Genomic DNA, 18,232 nt, shown 5'->3' with positions numbered 1-18,232 from the left:
CTGCGCAGTGTAACTGGCCCTCGCACTGTATTCCAGAATAAAGTTAGAAATGGAGGTCTGCATCTTAGGAACAGGGGTAATAAGCTCCTGCGCAGTGTAACTGGCCCTCGCACTGTATTCCAGAATAAAGTTAGAAATGGAGGTCTGCATCTTAGGAACAGGGGTAATAAGCTCCTGTGTAGTGTAACTGGCCCTCACACTGTATTCCAGAATAAAGTTAGAAATGGAGGTCTGCATCTTAGGAACAGGGGTAATAAGCTCCTGTGTAGTGTAACTGGCCCTCACACTGTATTCCAGAATAAAGTTAGAAATGGAGGTCTGCATCTTAGGAACAGGGGTAATAAGCTCCTGCGCAGTGTAACTGGCCCTCACACTGTATTCCAGAATAAAGTTACAAATGGAGGTCTGCATCTTAGGAACAGGGGTAATAAGCTCCTGCGCAGTGTAACTGGCCCTCGCACTGTATTCCAGAATAAAGTTAGAAATGGAGGTCTGCATCTTAGGAACAGGGGTAATAAGCTCCTGTGTAGTGTAACTGGCCCTCACACTGTATTCCAGAATAAAGTTAGAAATGGAGGTCTGCATCTTAGGAACAGGGGTGTGGAAAAAAAGGAATTAGTTTTTTTTTCTCCACAGAAGTGGAAAACCAATTTAAATGATTAATAAACTGGAACAATGTAGTCTGTGTAGACTTGCCCAGCCTCACTATTTTTAAATGTCTCTCTGAAGCTATAATCCAGGTCGGTTTTCTGCTTCCGAGCTGCTTATACAGCCAGAAAGGAAGTGAGGCACTTCGTCAGCTGTCCACTTCCTATGTTTACTTGCCAGCAGGACTACAAGTGAAAAACAGGGCCAGTTCCAGCACTGTAGAATAGTCCCCCCCCCCCCCCCACCCATGTATCCCCGCTTTTCACCGAAGGTTTGTCCTGTTTTTCATGACCTGGTCTCAGGAGTGATTCTAGGGGGGGCTTAAACAGAGCCATAATTGATACAGAGGGGCCAAACTTACCCAATGATATGTTTTGAATGGGTGACTGACAAGGGAGGGGACCAATCAGCTACCAGCTGGGCGCAGTGCCCCTGTGGCCCCAGCCCTGTATGTGACTGTATGCTGCTTCCTCCATAGATAAACCAATTCCCGGTTTGGGTGCAGTTCGTTAACCCAGTATTACAGCCGAGGGGTGAAGCAGGATCCTCCCCCAAATGACCTCTTAATGCGTTGTTTCCAAATCCGGTCCTCGGGTTCCGGCAGACAGTCCACATTTTTGAGGGAGCAAAAATGTGGGCTGTCTGGCAGGGAGCTTGGAGGGAGCAAAAACATGGACTGACTGTGGGTCCCCGAGGAGCGGATTGGGAAATATTGTCTTAATGCTTCATGTATTTGTCTGTCTGTCTGAACGTCAGTCTGTTGGTCTGTCTCTTTATTTACATCCTGAGGAGATTCTTACCCTGAATCTTTTTTTGTGTAGTTTAATGTTGAAGATTTTTCTATTTACCATTTAATTTAAAAACGTCTTCAGCACAAGTCCCTTCACTCTCTCATAGTGTGCCGAAGACATTTTTAATGCTTTTTAACACCCATCCAGAAACAACTTAACAGAGATTTCCCCCCCCTCACGATTCAAATGAGCACCTAAACTTCTGTCTGCTGCTGTTTTGAGAAAACGTCAAACAGATAACTTCCCACTTTGATAGTTTTCAGCTACTCCAATTTTATTCTTAAATGGAATGAACTATGCCTGAACCAGTCCCTCCTGATTTTTGTGTGGTGATCATAAACATATGTATTTTTATTAAGGAGGATGCAGGCATATATTGCTGACAAAGATAACGACGAAACTGTCTCGGCTTGTGAGCCATGAGATGTAGCCCTATCTAGTCCTCAGTACCGTGACGTTGTCTCAACCTTTTGGTTTTTTTTTTGGTAACAAGCAAACAGTATGCATGCCCCTCATAACCTGGCTCTTTTGTTTCCTGCGTTTTTTTTTTTGTGCTTCCCTTTCTTTGCATTGTTTTCTTTTGTTTTGTTGTTTTTTTCCGTTGTTTTCCTTTAGCTAAGCTAAGACTTACCATGCATGAGGGCAGTGATAACACTCATAGCAGGACAATGGCTGCCGATAAGAAGCTGCAAAAGTGCATGAGGAGAGCGCGGGGCCTACAGCAGCGCATGCAGCCGCTGGAGCAGGAGCAGCCGCAGCCGCAGGGGCCTCCCAGGTACCAGAACTGTCTCCTGTGTGTGTCCCGCGCAGTGCCTGTCACAAATTCACTATTGACCTTTTTCGATTTTTTTGGTTGGAATTTGATCCCCATTTCATTACTCTCAGTTCTTCACTTTTTGAGGGGGTGGGGGGGGTCCTAGTGACATTTTACTGTTTTCTGAGGTTCTCTCGCAAACACATCGAGTAGGACGTCATCTTGGAATTTGGACTGAATGTCACCCGAACTCTGCTCTCGTCTCGCTTTGTTTTTCAGCTAAATCGAAGGCATAAATTGGTCTGTGCGCCTCTGGGTTGTTGTTCAAAGTGTGTGTCCATTTCTGTCCCATGTGAGGTAGATCTTACCATTTCTTTGATCTGACCCTGTGTGATAGACACGGGTAAGCTCAAAGCTCCATGGGCTGTCCATCATACACTCAGTCTTCTGTCAAGGAGTAAGGCTAAAGAAAACCAGACTAAAGAAAACCAGACTAAATAAATCCACCGCCAGCAAACACTCAGAAATTGTTTTTATTTTCAGTCATTTCAAAGCCGAGGTGCATCTTCAAGGTCAGAGCTGTGTTTGTTTTATGCTGGTTTCACTCATGTAGATGCTGTGCAGTTTGTGTCTGCTGCATTACACCAGTTGCCTTTATGTAAACTCCACTTTCTGTTCTGTCGATGGAATAAACTCTAAGTCACATTGGACTTTAAGGTGTTTGCCTGACAAATATGTAAGGTACCCTTTAAAAGTGAGTGAACACAGGTGGGTTCCATATTGTGGTATTGCTGTCATCATCGAGGAAAGGTACCGCGATAACATCATTATTCTGCGTGGCGAACTGAACGTTGGCTTTCGACGATGTTTTTAAATGGAGAAATCGCCTTTCCCGCCTTGTTGTTCATTATGGCTGCCTTAGGGACTCCTGCTGTAGCTTCCAGTGATGTTTCCGCAGCAAACTGCAGACGTGAGGCTGCAGCCTTAAAGAGCAAACAGCAGCAGTTGCAGTGGAACTCCAGGAGATCCACACTAACCCATCTCTGCACTGTTGCTTCTCAGCATCCATTTATGCACTGGTATGATTTATTGCCCGGGCTGCTCTGAAACCTACGCAGTTACTGAACAATGTAGTACAGGGGTGGAGCGGAAGACATGGATAGGGATTCATTAATCAAGTCTTCGACATCGGTAAACTTGTAAATGAACCCCCCCAAACAGGAACTAATTAATGTAGGTAATGGTCTCTGAAATGTTTTCAGTCATATTTAAAGGTATCTTAGTACGCCTTTGTTTAGAGAATCCAAAATCCTGAATAACACCAGCCAAAAGTTGAAGCACGACTTAGAGACGAGCTTAGATAAGGGGGAACAAAATCCTCATGAAAGGTGTCTTGGAATAATTTTGAGTGGTGAGTAGTCTTTGAATTTCACCCAAGTCAGCACTATGACTAATCTCACTGGGGGGGGAAATTTTCCCCGGTTCTTGCCCTTCCATACTAAACTGAGCATTAGGCTAAATCCTCCAAGCTTCCTTAGCTGGTCTAACTCAGCCCCGGGCTCTGTCTCCAGAGGTCTTAGTAGGAATGGTGAAGTATTAGGGATGGTGAAGTAGTAAGGATGGTGAAATAAGGTGTAGAACCAACTGTTCACTCGAGACCCACGGGACATTTCTTACTATTGAACCCCAGACTGAAATCTCCTCCTTATCTTTGCTCTTTGACAGCAAAAGCCCCAAAAGGCAGTTTTGCTGAAGACTTTCACCAGTAGATCAATGCTCAGATGCCCATGGGCCTTAAATGGGTGTGTGTCACCACGCTTAGGGTCTGTAGCATCTTCAGCTATAAGATATCTGGCAGCCATAGATCTGATGTCTTGGTACAGTACCTCATCTAGGGTGAAGGAGATCTTTAATAAAAATGCATGCAGTGAGATTTGTGGGAGGATATATCAAATGTTTCCCTGTGCTGGACTGACTCAGGAGAGAAGAATGAGCACAGATAGTCAACAGAACCCTTTTGGATTGACTGGACACACTTTGACGGGTCCTACATCGTCCTCTTTTACAAAAGAAGCACATGTGTGGTTTTATATGTATTTCCATGTGTCAAGAGTGTTTTCTGAAGATACTTCCTCCACCATCCAGCTTTGCCTCCTTGACTTTCAGCACGATGAACAGCACAGCAGCTACAAAGGTACAAAAGAGGCGCTTCGTGTTGGGCGATGCCATGCCCTAGAACAGAGTCGGAGATTCTTAGGCATGTAGTTCAGAATATCAAAGCAAGAGACTTTGACCAGAGTCCTCTTTTAAGCTTGATGATGACCTTTGTTTACTCATCAGATGAGATTCATTGACCTACCTTCTTTGTTTTCCTGAACCCTGTTCCCGTTTCCCAATCCCCATCCCAACCCCATCCTAACCCTTTCAGTGAACAGCCTGGCGCGATCAAAATACTGCTGACAACCCATCAGGAAGAGGACTGGGATGCAGACCAGGATGCACCTGTGGCCCCGCCCTCTCCTCTCCCTAGTCAATCCTTCTCCCTTTCTAGAAACTTACACCCTGGACCCTTGAGCCACCCATCTCCCTGCTCCCCCCAACTTGTGGGGCAGAGCAAGGGCCCCAGCGGGGAGCACTCAGAGAATCTGCCCGCTTGTTCAGAGCTGGGAGAGCAGGAGATGAGAAGGGAAGGGCAGGATCATGTAAACCGCCGGGACGGGTCTGAGACCTCCAGCATAAATCCATCCTCAGGTCAACAAGTAGAGTCTGTCCATCAATGCCGCAACTTAACCTTGCTGCCCCTAGACTTTTGGAGGGCCCCAGGAAGCGAGAGGGAGGGCTGTACCCAAAGCTCCCAGCCGCAGCCTCAACCTCTCCCTGCCGCTGCGGCTTTGCCGTACCAGAGCTCCATGAAAGTCCCTGACCAAAGCTCAGCTAATAAGCCGGGGCCTCCACAGACTCTAGCAGCATCACCGATAGAGCCCTCTGCAGAGAGGAAGGGCTGTGACTATCCAAGGTCTCCCACTCAACATCCAGTGCAGACCCCTCCTCAAATTCACTCCCCGGCTCCTCCCTGCACCATCCCTCGGCTGCAGCCACCTTCCACTGCTGTTCAGTACTGGTCATCGTGGAGCCTGGACAGTCCGGATAGTGTTATTATGGCGTTTTGCACTTCACCCAGCCGCCAGTTCTACTCCAGTTCCAGCATGCCTGGGTGTCCTTCTTCCTCTCAGCTAGTGGTTGATCCACCAGATCCCTCCATAGAGGGAAAGTCCCAGGCTGAAAACTCCAATTCTTCCGGTAATATTCAGCCTGCCACTAACTTATGGCGTGATGTCACTGACTCACCGGATACGGAGCTGGAAGTCCTCCACCAGACGAGCAGAGAGAACACTCCATACCCTCTGGAGCCCATGCAGAACATCTTTTCACCGTCTGGAGCAACATCAGGTAACCAACTCACCGACACAAATGAAACGTGCAACAGTGTCGGAATTCTCATCTTGTGCATTTGTTCTTCCTGCGTCATCGACCATCAAGGATACTAAGAATATTAAAGTCATGGTTTGTTGATGTAAGGAAGTCCCCAGAATTGGTGTGAACTTCCTCTGGTATTATTATTATTATTATTATTTATTATTCTTTTGTCTTTCAGTTCCTGCAGCTGGTGAGATGCTCTTGCCTGGGAAGCTCATTGGTGGACGTTCCAAAACCCCTACCGCCGAGATAGAGAAGAGTGTGTACCAGGCCCTTGGCTGTGGATCCTCTCTGGTCTCCTCTCACAGGGTATGAACCTCAATCTGCCCATACTCAGAAGAAGGCCATCAAGATGGCAGATAATGGGGGGGATATGTGAAACTAATGTACAAGTCATTGGAAGAGTAATGGAGGTGGCTTGACAGGTGGGGGCCATTTTCTGAAAGCTGAACTCAGATGTGTGGTGGACCTAGGTTGGTAATGCTGAGTGTCTCTGGTCTTCTCTCCAGTTTACTCCTGCTTCTAACCATGAGCTACAGCCAATGGAGTCGTGTGGTGTGGACGACCTGGGAGAGGAGCATGCTACTGCTGCGCAGGATGAAGGACGAGGCGAAACGCAGCTGTACAGTGTGGAGAACATGCGACGCGTTGCCCGCAGCTTGAGCAGTACGGTCATCGGAAGACGCCAGGAGGACCTCAGGGTGTCCCGCAGCATGGTGCGTGATCCACGCTTATGTGTGCTTCACTCCTGGAAGGGCTCTTAACTTAGCTTCCCAGTGTAGGACCAAGGCAACAAAGTGGCCAATACAATCAGCATAATGCACTATGTATAACCACAGTTTAGGAAACAGATTTAACACGTGAGGCTTGGAATATGTTCCCCCATATGACTGCCATTGGTTCTGTACCATAACTGCTGCTCTGATCCATTCAGACTCAGTACCAAGTACCGTCACTCACTGCCAACACATTTGCGCATTCACTGGAACTAGGCCAGGCTGCTGCCATCTAGTGGATATATAAAGTGTCGCACTGTTCAGAGAAGGATGTCCATAAATTGCATGTGACTTTAATCTACACAGACCCTTACCTCTCTTCAGCCTTTTTAAGCTCTGTGTCTCCATTTGTGATTCATAGCTGATCCCAACTTTTCACTTTTGTCATGATTAACTGTTACCAGAAAAAAATGGTTCCTCTGGTTTAAACTCTGGTTTTTCCTTTGTGAATAATATGATGCCTTTTCCGTATCCGCTTTTGATCTCTCTCATGTTCTCTTGCAGGAGATTCCCAGGAGGTCCAAGAGTTTCTGGCTCTGCCTGACCGGAGTGAAGCTCTCTCCGGTGAAGTCCACCACCGTGCCGCACTGAAGGACGAGACGCAGTGGATGGCCAGTGGCATACCGGCTCGCCCATCCCATCCAGGGCCTGCAGCTCTCCTGCCGCGATCCAGCTGCCTGGACCTGCTACAGGCAGTGGCTCAACAGGATCAGCATGCTGTGGCCTGTGTGGTCACCTGTCCATCTGCTCGGCACTATGACCGGTACCCCCCGCCCCACCCCGTCCCACCCCGCCCCGTCTATTTCACATGCAGCACCGGACGATGCGCCCCCCCACCTGAAGAGGACAAAAAGAGACGGCCTGTGACCCGTCCCAGAGCACTGCACCTCCACCACCAGCAGTTCACCCTGACGGTCTCTGGGCCCCCCCTCAGCCTTGTGATCTGTGCCAACATGAACCCGTGAGACTCTCACACAACTACTGCCAGTTCCATGGAGTTTTCTGGACTTCCTCTGACCCTATTGGCTGAAAGCCCTCCTCTTCCTACTGCAGCACCCAAACCTATTGGGTGGCCCTGCTGTGTCTCCCACCCCTTTCTAGTTATAGGGAAGCTTAGGAGTCCGCTGCTGGGAACAGGAGACTGCAGGGGCCTCCTGATTGGCTCCTCGGCCTTAGGACGACCTGTGTGATGTTGCGCTGCCCCTGTTCTGGTTAGCATGGAATCATGTGGGGCGTGCCTCTGGTCCAAGGGAGAGGAGCCAGGCACTACAGATGTCCGCCTCCCAGCAGCTGAGCATCCACAGTGAGCAGCTTAAGAGCCGAGATGTTCCAGCAGAAACATCAGCTCCACCCAGCAGAGCCAAAACAGTAGCCTATCCATGTCATTTTTCTTTTCTAAATTTTAACCAGTTTTACGTTTTTCTTAAGAGACTGTAGCGGTTCTCTCTCATCATTAAAGGTTGAGTGTGGTCCATTTCTCCTTTCCTTTACTAGTTCAACGGAAAATTGAGAGTGACAGGAAAAAAATGAGCCAGCAGACGTGTTAGTGTAGCAGGACCTGGACTTACACCCAAATCGTTGCAGGTTTAAAGCCCAGGAGGAGAGTCTCTGTTGGACCCTTGAACAAAATAATAAACAAGAATCATGAATTATTTAAGTTAAAATATCCTACTTTAAAAATGGGTAACCTGTAAAATAAGTTGTAAGATATGTACGTTGTTTGGATAAAATTGTATGCTCAGAAACAAAAACAATAATTAGATATGCTATTTTGAAGATTAAAATCTCGATGTCTGTTGTTTAAATTAGGGAAGTCTGTAGGTTGTTGCGAATTGACATTTTTTATGTCACAAAAGCAAAAAGCAGTCTCAAGGAATTTTTATAGGTATCTATCAAATTTAAAAAATATTTTTTTTAATTCAAGGAAAATAACTTATATGTGATCAGTGATATTCAAAATGTTCAATTATGTTTCAGACTAAAATGACTGCACCTTACATTTGATATGAAAATGGTATAATCTATTTAGTAATAATGCATTTGATATTAGGGCAGTATGTACTGTAATGTATCTGACACCCCGCTTCAAATGCTTAGGCGGTCAGGTCGTCGTCTAGGGTCGGTCGTTTTGATAAAGCTGCTCTCGTCGTCTGTGTCGAGGGCGGGGAAACGTCTGCATCATGGGCAGGAGGCTGTGCTGATCATTACCCCACGGGTTCTTCATTAATTAGCCGTAGTTGTTTTTTTTTTAAGGCAGTGAAACCCAGCGTGTTTCCTGAAGACTCCTTCATTGTTCTCAGTATCGTCTTGTAAGGCCGAATTCCTGGAGAGATCTTTCTCATCATGAAAAAGTGAAACTTAAACCTTTGTCTGCTTAGGATTAACATCACGCACGTTGTTTATATCGTGAACTAACGGCTTAAGTTTTATCCGATACAAATAACACCACTAATATGGGGAAAGTTCAACCAAGGCTAATCGATTAATATCTCGATGGGAATGACAGCAGCCGGTCCTCGGTGCCCATAATGCCTGAGAATTCCCTGCCCTCGGTCTAACCTGAACTTTCTGAGCTTTGTTAGTCTCATTTGTGAGTGCTGCCGCTGTTTCCCCACTACAGCCATTCCGCTCTGGCTCCCTTACGGATGTAAGCCTCCATACTTTAGCCAGCCTGCGGCTAAGTCTCGCTGGGAGGACGTGGTTTCTTTGGTACCGCAGACTTTCTTACACTCTGTGTAATTCATGGCTGACAAACCACAGCAGAAGCTGTTGAGCAGCCTATGTGACAGGCACTCGCCCCCCCAGGGACCCGAATCGGGACGCTGTTTGCAGCAGGGAAGCCGCAACGTTCGGTCCATTGGACCACGGAGCATATTACATGCATTTATGTTATTTAGTTGATGCTATCAGTAGTTACAAATGAACCTTTTAGCAGTATTCGGACAGAACAGCATCAACGTGCTGCTGTATGGTAAATGAAAAGCATATTTTTTTCAGTATTTTCACTCTTGAGTTTTCACAAACTGTATATGCCTAATAAGTGTGGGTGTGCCCTTGGAAAATAATATAGCTCTAAAAACTCGAAATATATGTGGCTTAATTCACTTACTGAAGAGTGGACTATGTTATTGAGCAGGTGCTGAAAATACATACTAAAATCGGTTACGTTTGCTATTATAACATTTGGGCAAGTAAATTAAGTACTTAAAATTAGTTACGCAGCCCTTTCCGGGGGGGAGGGGGGTGTTAGATTAACCGGATCCAGTTGTTAAACTGACAGGAGTGGTTGCACAACAAAAATCTCTCCTACTATATAGTGAAATCAGTGTCGTTACCCTGAGAAACACTCAGGTCAGTGAGAAGTTCCTCGCATATTTCTTATGCTTTTTTCCAATAAGGGTGACAATGAGCTGCAGGTGCTCCTGCGTAGTTAGTGTACGATGGACCACAGAGCGCTCGCTGTCACATGGTAGGACATGGTAGGTCTGTAAAACCACGAAAACATAGATAGGAGCATGGGGATTGTTTCCTCTAACACATGAAAAACTCCCCAGAAATCATCTCCAGGGACAGAAAAAGAACGTGTTGGAGAACCTACGGGAGAAAGAGTAACGCACATGATTACAGAAAGCCACAATTAGGCCCGTTTACTTTCCTGATTTTTACTAATAGGACTTTATACTATTGCTTAATAAGTAATAATGATTTTATTACTTAAGTCATTGGTAAACACTCCATCCTGTAACAAGAGGCTTCAGGAAATTATCATCTTTGTACAGAGCAATCAACTTAATGAAATGAATTGACAGTATTAGCATGTCTTGAGATACAGCATTTCACAAGCAATGATTTCAGAGGACTGGGAATTAATCCTGAATTATATTTTATGATTGAAAGGTTTATAATAGTCTAAGAGTTATGGCCATGCAGAGGTTATCTATTAAAAAAAATCACAGAACCTAGGTTTAAGCCCAACAAAGCACCAGGCAAGATATGCTATTGGTCCTGCTGTCTAATCTCAGATACAGGCCCGGTCATTTTCTTCAACGTCGTTAAGAGTTATGTTCCTGTCACAGCTAACAAGTGAAGCAAAGGGATTGGCATGGTTTATGTCTGTGACCTCTGAAAGAAAGCCGACACGGAGGTCGGGATTAATATGGGTTTGTTCAATACTCATTTCACAATGTTTTATATTTGGATTTGACAAAAAAGAAAATAATTTGAACCAAAAAATCCACCTTAGTTTCCTACTATGGATGTTAATTAATTGTCTGAAGTGCAAGAAAATGGATTGGGAACCAACTTTTACAATGGAACCAAAGAGAGAGATTTCACCTGCATTTTCCGGTTTATTTTTGTAACTCACAACAGGTTAAGAAATTTCAAGCAGCGCCCTAAGTATCGTTGCACCTTTATCATAAAGGAAATGTATGAATTTATGACATAATTCAGATTTATGATTATTTTTTTTTAAACATAACAAACATTGAAAAATTGCAACTCCGAAACTGTGTACATATGTCTGTGTGCAGCAATCGGCCTTTAAAATATGAGACCAGTGTGTAACGATGGATTTCTTGACAATGTAAGTGGGCTTTGAGGGATTTCCACTTTAACCCAGTTTGTAAATGTTGTGCTGGCAGAAGGAACTTGTATTTTTGCAATAAAGTTACTACAAAGCGCTCCAGCAGGAGCTGCAACCACAACTCCAAGGAGTCCCTTCTTGATTCCGCGCTTGATTCACTCGGCACCAACCCGACATTGCTTTGCACTGTCCTGTCTGCAGCTAGCGAGCGATTCCATTGCAGGTCCTGCACCAAGCAGTAAAAGGCAATATTCCGGCTCCTGCGACTCCCTCGATAGCTGCCAGGACAGAGGAATTGTTGCATATTGCCTTGAGCCTGTACCCGGGTTCATTTGTCTTATGGACAGATGAACAATAAGTTCCGATAACAACAATAATGTGATATTACAATGTCAATTATTTCCAGAAGACTTAAATACAAAGGGCTGTAAGATACTTACATTTTTGTTTGGCAGACACTTATCTAAAGTAGCATAAAGCTGGGTCAGACGGTCCCTGGAGCAGTGGAGGGGGGTTGAGGACATTCATTCCCCAAGGGCTCAGTAGTGACAGCAGTGGTAACTGACCTCCTCAGCCACATATTGCGCTACATCAGCTATAAGGAAAGTTTATCAGCCAACGAATGGCCGTTTGTCCATATGAACTGACATGGAAATGTGTCCCAGCACTGTCTGCAGGAATACTGAGGGCTTTCCTGTGTGCTGTGAGGTCTCTGTGTGGAGATGGTACAGATACCTCTACATCCCTGGTAATGAATCACAGCTCTTTAGAGGGGTTGTCTGGCCCAAAAGGTGCTGCCTACAGGGGGCTGGAAGTCACTCTGGATTTGCACCGAAGTTTGTCTCTTTTCTTTTCCTCCATTTCTCCGAATCTGATAACACAGCACAACACAAATGTAATTATGGGTTGAATGACGTGTGTATGATACAAGTCCGACTTTCCTAGCATGATTGATGGTTAGTGCCTTTGAATCTAAAATCCATTAAACTGGGGTCAGTTAAATCGAGTGTTTTCTGTACCAGTGACCCTCATGCAAGTCGGAAGGTATGAGAAACGCACCATCCTGTGGGATCCACTAGGTGTCAGTGTAAGCATGTATCTTACCATCAGTCTGCTGTTTAAGAACAATTTTAATCAAGTTTGCATTTTCGGACTTGGACAGATATACAAGCATCTTTAAAACAATCAGGTGTCGCTGATGATTCTATGTTTTAACAAGATACCAAAGACCAGAAAATCAGAATTCACCAAAGCCTGGTCTGTTCAAATATATTCATCAATAATAGTAATAGTACTGATGATTAGAAGCACGTGGCTTTGCAAGAAAATTTCTATTTAGTACACTCTTTTAACTAAAAGTGACATATTTTTGAGAAAACAAGACCAGACAATCCCTGGAGGAACCAGGAATTAAGTGTCTTGCCCATCATGAAATCACTGTGGGATTTGAACCAGCACCCTTCTCATTATAGGCAGCAGCTCAAGGCGCCCAGCAGCAGGTGAAGCGTGGCTGAAGGCCTCGTGCTTTTTACTGGTCATTCTGCTCAGCTTCTGCATTTAAGGATATCAGGCAGAATCTAAATAATAAACCCACTGCAAGGGTGTGATTGTAAGTGTGGCTGAGTGTGTGAGGCTGACAGGATTACTGACAATATCCTGCGGCAGAAGCCACCCTTAGAAACTGGTAATCTAACCCTAAAGGCCTGTTTTGACTTTGACTTGTACTGCTAGTTTATTCCATTACTTGCTGTGGCATATCATGGGTAAATTCATCCTTCCGTTTTCTCTAACTATATGTGGCAGGGGGGCCTGCATGGAGCCGATCCCAAAGGCTCTGGCTGCATGGCAGGAAGCAACCCAAGATGGGGTGTCAACCCATCTCAGGGCTCACGTACACAGGCATTCCTATAGATAACTATGGGTCGACTAATCACATCTTCCATTTATACGTAGTCAGCTAACAGTGTGCCATATATACTGCTGCAGACGTGTTTACAACAGACAGGAACAAATATGTGTGATTTTAGGATATGCTTTTCTTTTTCTTATTTTAGGTTTTTGATTGTTAAACTTTATTAACTTTACCTGCAAAAAATGTTAACGGATTTAAAGTTAGTGGAACTAAATTTAGCAGAAGCTAACTGGTCCACTAACAGTTTTCAAAGTTAGCGGGAATGCTAATCCTTTAACGAGAATGTTAGCTTCACTAACACTTAAGTTAGCGGATTAGCGCAACCCTGCCCACCACTGCTGAAATGGTATGTTTACCTACGGCTAGGCTGTAACTGCCAGACCCTTCAGGGTACAGCCCCGGTGATAAGTACCCTTGTACCCTGAAAGGTACAGATAGGTACTTTTTTTCTAACAGTGCAGGGAAAGAGGTCTCACATAACAAAGAACCATGACCATTTCACTCACTCCTCACTGCAGGTAATTCAGTGCCGCCCAGATAGCTGCCTATTCCGTCTATAGCTAGAGCCAGCCATGTTTCCAATTTATAGAATTTATAAAATTGTTTGAAGGAGTTTTCAGTTTTTCATTTTTCAAATGTGCAGAAAAAAAGACTAAAATGACAGCTTAATCCACAATTCTGGTCCATAGAAGGATTAGCAGATTTATTCCCAGTTTAATCAGAGACTTCACTGGTTAGTCTTTGCTGGTGACTCATTTGCTTAAAGAGGCAAGTCACATGCATGGGTGGGTAACCTTCCACCTGTCACTCATCATAGCGGCCAGCCTGTGAGTCGGCTTAAGCTGATATCGGTGTGTTATGCTGCCGTCCTAAATCTTCACTCAAAGGTTCCATGATGTGAATTAAATCCGCTGTTACAGTATGTCTGGACGAAATTGTGACAGTGCACAAGCCACACAAAATAATCTGTCGTTTTTAGAGGGAACTTTGCATGTTTTGAGGGGGCCGCCCTCTAACTGGCCACCTGTCAGTGTCTCCCAGAATCCACCCGGCCGCCTGTCAGTGTCTCCCAGAATCCACCCGGCCGCCTTTCAGTGTCTCCCAGAATCCACCCGGCCGCCTGTCAGTGTCTCCCAGAATCCACCTGGCCGCCTGTCAGTGTCTCCCAGAATCCACCTGGCTAAATGGTTTCAGCATGTATTGGTGAGCCTTTCCACACTCAGTCAGAGTCCGATAACGTGGCCCTGGAATCTAAAACACATTAAATTATCCACAATATTGAAAATAATATGTTCTGTTCTTTAATCGACCTAAATATGCGATTATGGAAACCATTAACTTATTGAATTTTCAATGATGTCAACTTGAAGTCCATAAAGGTTTAATCGCGTTGTAGTGTGTGGTAAAACAGGACAGCGATTTAACAGTTTAATATTATCTTCTACTCTTCAACTTCAAGCAAAAACTTGTGTTGTTCTCATAAACCATCTCTGACAAAGTTTGATGCCAGTATGTCTTTTTTATGTATAATTAATGCTACATTGTAATCCTACAGTCGATGATGTTACTGAGCTTGATGTCTGTTTTCTTGCTATTCCTCTAATTTCATGTTTAAGGAGATGAACTTGTGACCGAAATATTCAAAGGGAGTAGCTGCTGACCGTGGGTCAGATTCTCTACCTGAAATTTACGGGCGATACGAGGATCAGCTGTATAGTCTGACGGAAGGTGAAATCTGCCCGAAGCGGGACACGACTCAAAGGCTTCAGTTTTAATTTCATTAATGAAATTTATTGACAAACTTGAGAAACCTTTTGCTGTTTGGTGTTTCTGAAGCGTGAATTGGTCACCTGGCCTTTCTGCATGTAATTCCACGTTCTGCCCAAACTCGATTTGGTCTGGGCTTTTGGGCCAGTCGCAACAAAGAAAAAAGGCAAATGAAACTTGCTTCTACCTCTTACCTGATTTTGAAAAATTCTATAAATCATAAAAATGTAACTTTGAATGCAAATGACCTCATAACCCTGGACTAGATAAGCAGTTGGGAGATGGATGGATGGATTGTTGTTGCAGAGAGAGAAAAAGGTCCATATGTGGTGGAATTAGTTCCCTGTGGCACTCGCTTGTTTTGTCAACCTGGAGCTGAACTCCTCATTTAAGCCAGTCAGCTCCTCTGGAATCCGTTTAACTGCGAATCAGAGGTGGGTGGAGTCTAATCCCTGTAAGGACCTGAGGCGCTCACTTCTGAATGAGAAGCCAACCAAAAATATTTCCTGCATGAGTCAGTAACGCACTACAGAAAGCGTGACAGGGCCTCTGGGGCAGCATCTGATAATCAGCTCACTCAGATTCAGCAATCATGAATGTTACATGGGTAGTGTCCCCCATGACTGCACTGGATCTTTGGGATCCACACAGACCACAAGCTAGCCTGCTGGCCACAGTGTCCCCCATGACTGCACTGGATCTTTGGGATCCACACAGACCACAAGCTAGCCTGCTGGCCACAGTGTCCCCCATGACTGCACTGGATCTTTGAGATCCACGCAGACCACAAGCTAGCCTGCTGGCCACAGTGTCCCCCATCACTGGACTGGATCTTTGGGATCCACACAGACCATAAGCTAACCTGCTGGCCACAGTGTCCCCCATCACTGGACTGGATCTTTGGGATCCACACAGACCACAAGCTAGCCTGCTGGCCACAGTGTCCCCCATCACTGGACTGGATCTTTGGGATCCACACAGACCATAAGCTAACCTGCTGGCCACAGTGTCCCCCATCACTGGACTGGATCTTTGGGATCCACACAGACCATAAGCTAACCTGCTGGCCACAGTGTCCCCCATCACTGGACTGGATCTTTGGGATCCACACAGACCATAAGCTAACCTGCTGGCCACAGTGTCCCCCATCACTGGACTGGATCTTTGGGATCCACACAGACCATAAGCTAACCTGCTGGCCACAGTGTCCCCCATCACTGGACTGGATCTTTGGGATCCACACAGACCATAAGCTAACCTGCTGGCCACACCTCCTCCAGCAGCAGCCCACATTCCTGACAAGTTCCACTTTCCTACTATATCTGGATTTAATTGGTTACTTGTTAATGTGGAGGGTTATGGAGCATTTTCAGTACTTTTACAACAAAATATACCACTAGCTGTGTCTGTCTGGTTTACATGCTCTCTGCAGGCTCTCTGCAAACTCCCCAAGTCCAAAATCACGCAGTATAGCTGGTTGGTGTCTGCTTGTAGTATATGATTGCATGCAGTCCATCCAGCGGTAACCCCCTGGCCTATGACTTATGACCAGTGCTGCCCCGGATAGCCCTTGAGCAGGTGAAGGTTGGAAGATACAGGGTTAGAAAATTACACTGAGACACCAGGTTTTATACCACAATGATTGATTAGTATGGTGCATGGCCTCCGTTTGTGGTTAATACAAGATCAATTCATCTTGGGAATGACAGATACCAGCCCTGCACAGTGGCCAGAGGGACTCTGAGCCATTCCTCTTGCAGAACAGTGGCCAGGTCACTCTGTGATGCTGGTGGAGGAAAACATTTCCTGACTCGCTCCTCCAAAACACCCCAAACTGGCTCAATAATAATGCTCCAATGGTCTTTCCTGCTGTGGGTGTTTCCCAGTAGGAGAGTTAGGAAAGTGATTGATATCGTCCAGAAGTTTGGGTTTGAATGTGCCTTGGACTGACAGGTTGAACCTTGTCAGGTTTCCCAGCTGACACCTCTGGTGTTCTGCAGCTGAGCAGTCCTGAGGTGCCCTGCAGCTTGGATTTTTCCAGTGATCCACCCCCCCTAGGGGTCCTAATTAAAAAAGGCTGTTTGTGAGGTGGGGGTGACAGGCCGGCGTTGTGGTCACCGCATCAGGCAGGGTGATTATCAATATGTGCCCCAGCACTGCAGGCTCTGGCCCAGGGTCATGTTGGTGTCTGTCCTGTAATGAGGTCACTCAGGCACCACAGCCAATCACAGCTCGATGGCCGCTGATGACATTGACGGGAGGCGCCATTTCAGAGGCCTGATAAAAACAGAATAAAAACAGACCTTCCTGTGCAGAGCAGCATTTGTTTATTTATCTATTTTTTTATTTTGCAGGGAAGAGCATTTCTGAGTCTTGCACTCCTATTAACGACAGGAACAAAAATCTCTAACACACACACACACACACACACACACATATTTGTATTCATATTTTTATGGGGACTCTTCATTAATTTCTATGGGAAAAACCCTAATCCCAGCAATCATAACCTTAACCCCACCCAGCAATAACCTTAACCATAAGTAACCAAACAAAAAATAAGACTTTTGGATTTTTTAGTTTTTTGATTGAAGTGTGGTCCCCACAACATCAAAATAACAGGCTTTTATCTCATTGTGGGGACATTTGGTTTCGGGGACAGTTGGAGTCAGCTTTGCATCTTGAATTCAGAGTCGCCTCTCCAAAATACATTCTAGCCCCGCCCTCCTGACTGCGCCCTCACTGGGTTCCGGAAGCTGATCCTGATGCTGTTTGCCTTAGTCTCTGTCACTGAGCTTTAGAGGGAGATTATGTCAAACTGTGTTTCCTGAATCTTAAGTTGCATCTCGAATGTCATTGTTTTGCCCTCTGATGCTGTGATCTCCCAGAACAAGATGCCCAATGCAAGGTCCTGCTGCAGCCTTGTCCCACTATCACACTGAACTTCATAAATGCAAATTAAGGTAATGCTTATCTTTTTGCTTTGTCACACTGTCAATGCCATTCCAGCAGATACAAATGGTCATCAGAAGAGAGCAGAAATGAGACTTTGTTTTGCCATGTGTGGTGAACCCTAAGGCAGGCGATTGTCCTCACTGTACATCTCACAGAGCTCAATGATGTGGATATTGAACTCTTAACAATGTAGCCTCACCCCACATCCCCCCGTTTTATTGTCTGATTGTGGCAGATACATGCAGGTACGGGTTATCCTGCCCCCATCATAGCTTCAGTAATCGCAGGAGTCCCATGTCTTTTTCGGCTGAGGTCTGCTATCATGTCCACAAGTGTTTGGAGTGACTGGATTTCCTCAGACAATTCTTGTTGTGTGACCTGTTAATGTTTTTTTTTTTGCGGTTGTGAATCGTGGGGAGAATGTGGAGGTTTTAAAGGGGACAAGCACTTCTGCTCACATTCAGTCAGTTACCGATTATTAATTATCACCGCTTTCAGTAGGTAGCATTAGAAGGAATGAGAACAGAGGAGAGATTTTGTTTGGAATTTATGTTTTGTTCGGCACTT

The 18,232-nt window shown here is 45.3% G+C and overlaps 1 protein-coding gene across 7 annotated transcripts in view; it reads left to right on the top strand.

Moving 5' to 3' along the window:
• LOC111848396 (ubiquitin carboxyl-terminal hydrolase 54-like) overlaps positions 1-7,180 on the top strand; it is a 48,143-nt gene extending 40,963 nt beyond the window's left edge. For 5 of the 7 annotated variants that reach the window (XM_023820356.2, XM_072703258.1, XM_072703256.1 and 2 more), the window contains 5 exons: positions 2,055-2,214; positions 4,622-5,643; positions 5,849-5,979; positions 6,180-6,386; positions 6,951-7,180. In XM_023820356.2, coding sequence (XP_023676124.2) covers positions 2,055-2,214; positions 4,622-5,643; positions 5,849-5,979; positions 6,180-6,386; positions 6,951-7,037 — 1,607 coding nt within the window. In that variant the 3' untranslated portion in view covers positions 7,038-7,180. The remainder of the gene's footprint in view (positions 1-2,054; positions 2,215-4,621; positions 5,644-5,848; positions 5,980-6,179; positions 6,387-6,950) is intronic. The other 2 variants (XM_072703259.1, XM_023820359.2) reach the window with 2 other exon arrangements.
• Positions 7,181-18,232: the final 11,052 nt, after the last annotated feature.

Source organism: Paramormyrops kingsleyae, chromosome 20 (assembly GCF_048594095.1).
Source record: "Paramormyrops kingsleyae isolate MSU_618 chromosome 20, PKINGS_0.4, whole genome shotgun sequence".
Lineage (NCBI taxonomy): Eukaryota > Metazoa > Chordata > Actinopteri > Osteoglossiformes > Mormyridae > Paramormyrops > Paramormyrops kingsleyae.
This window is presented reverse-complemented; position numbering and strand designations above follow the sequence as displayed.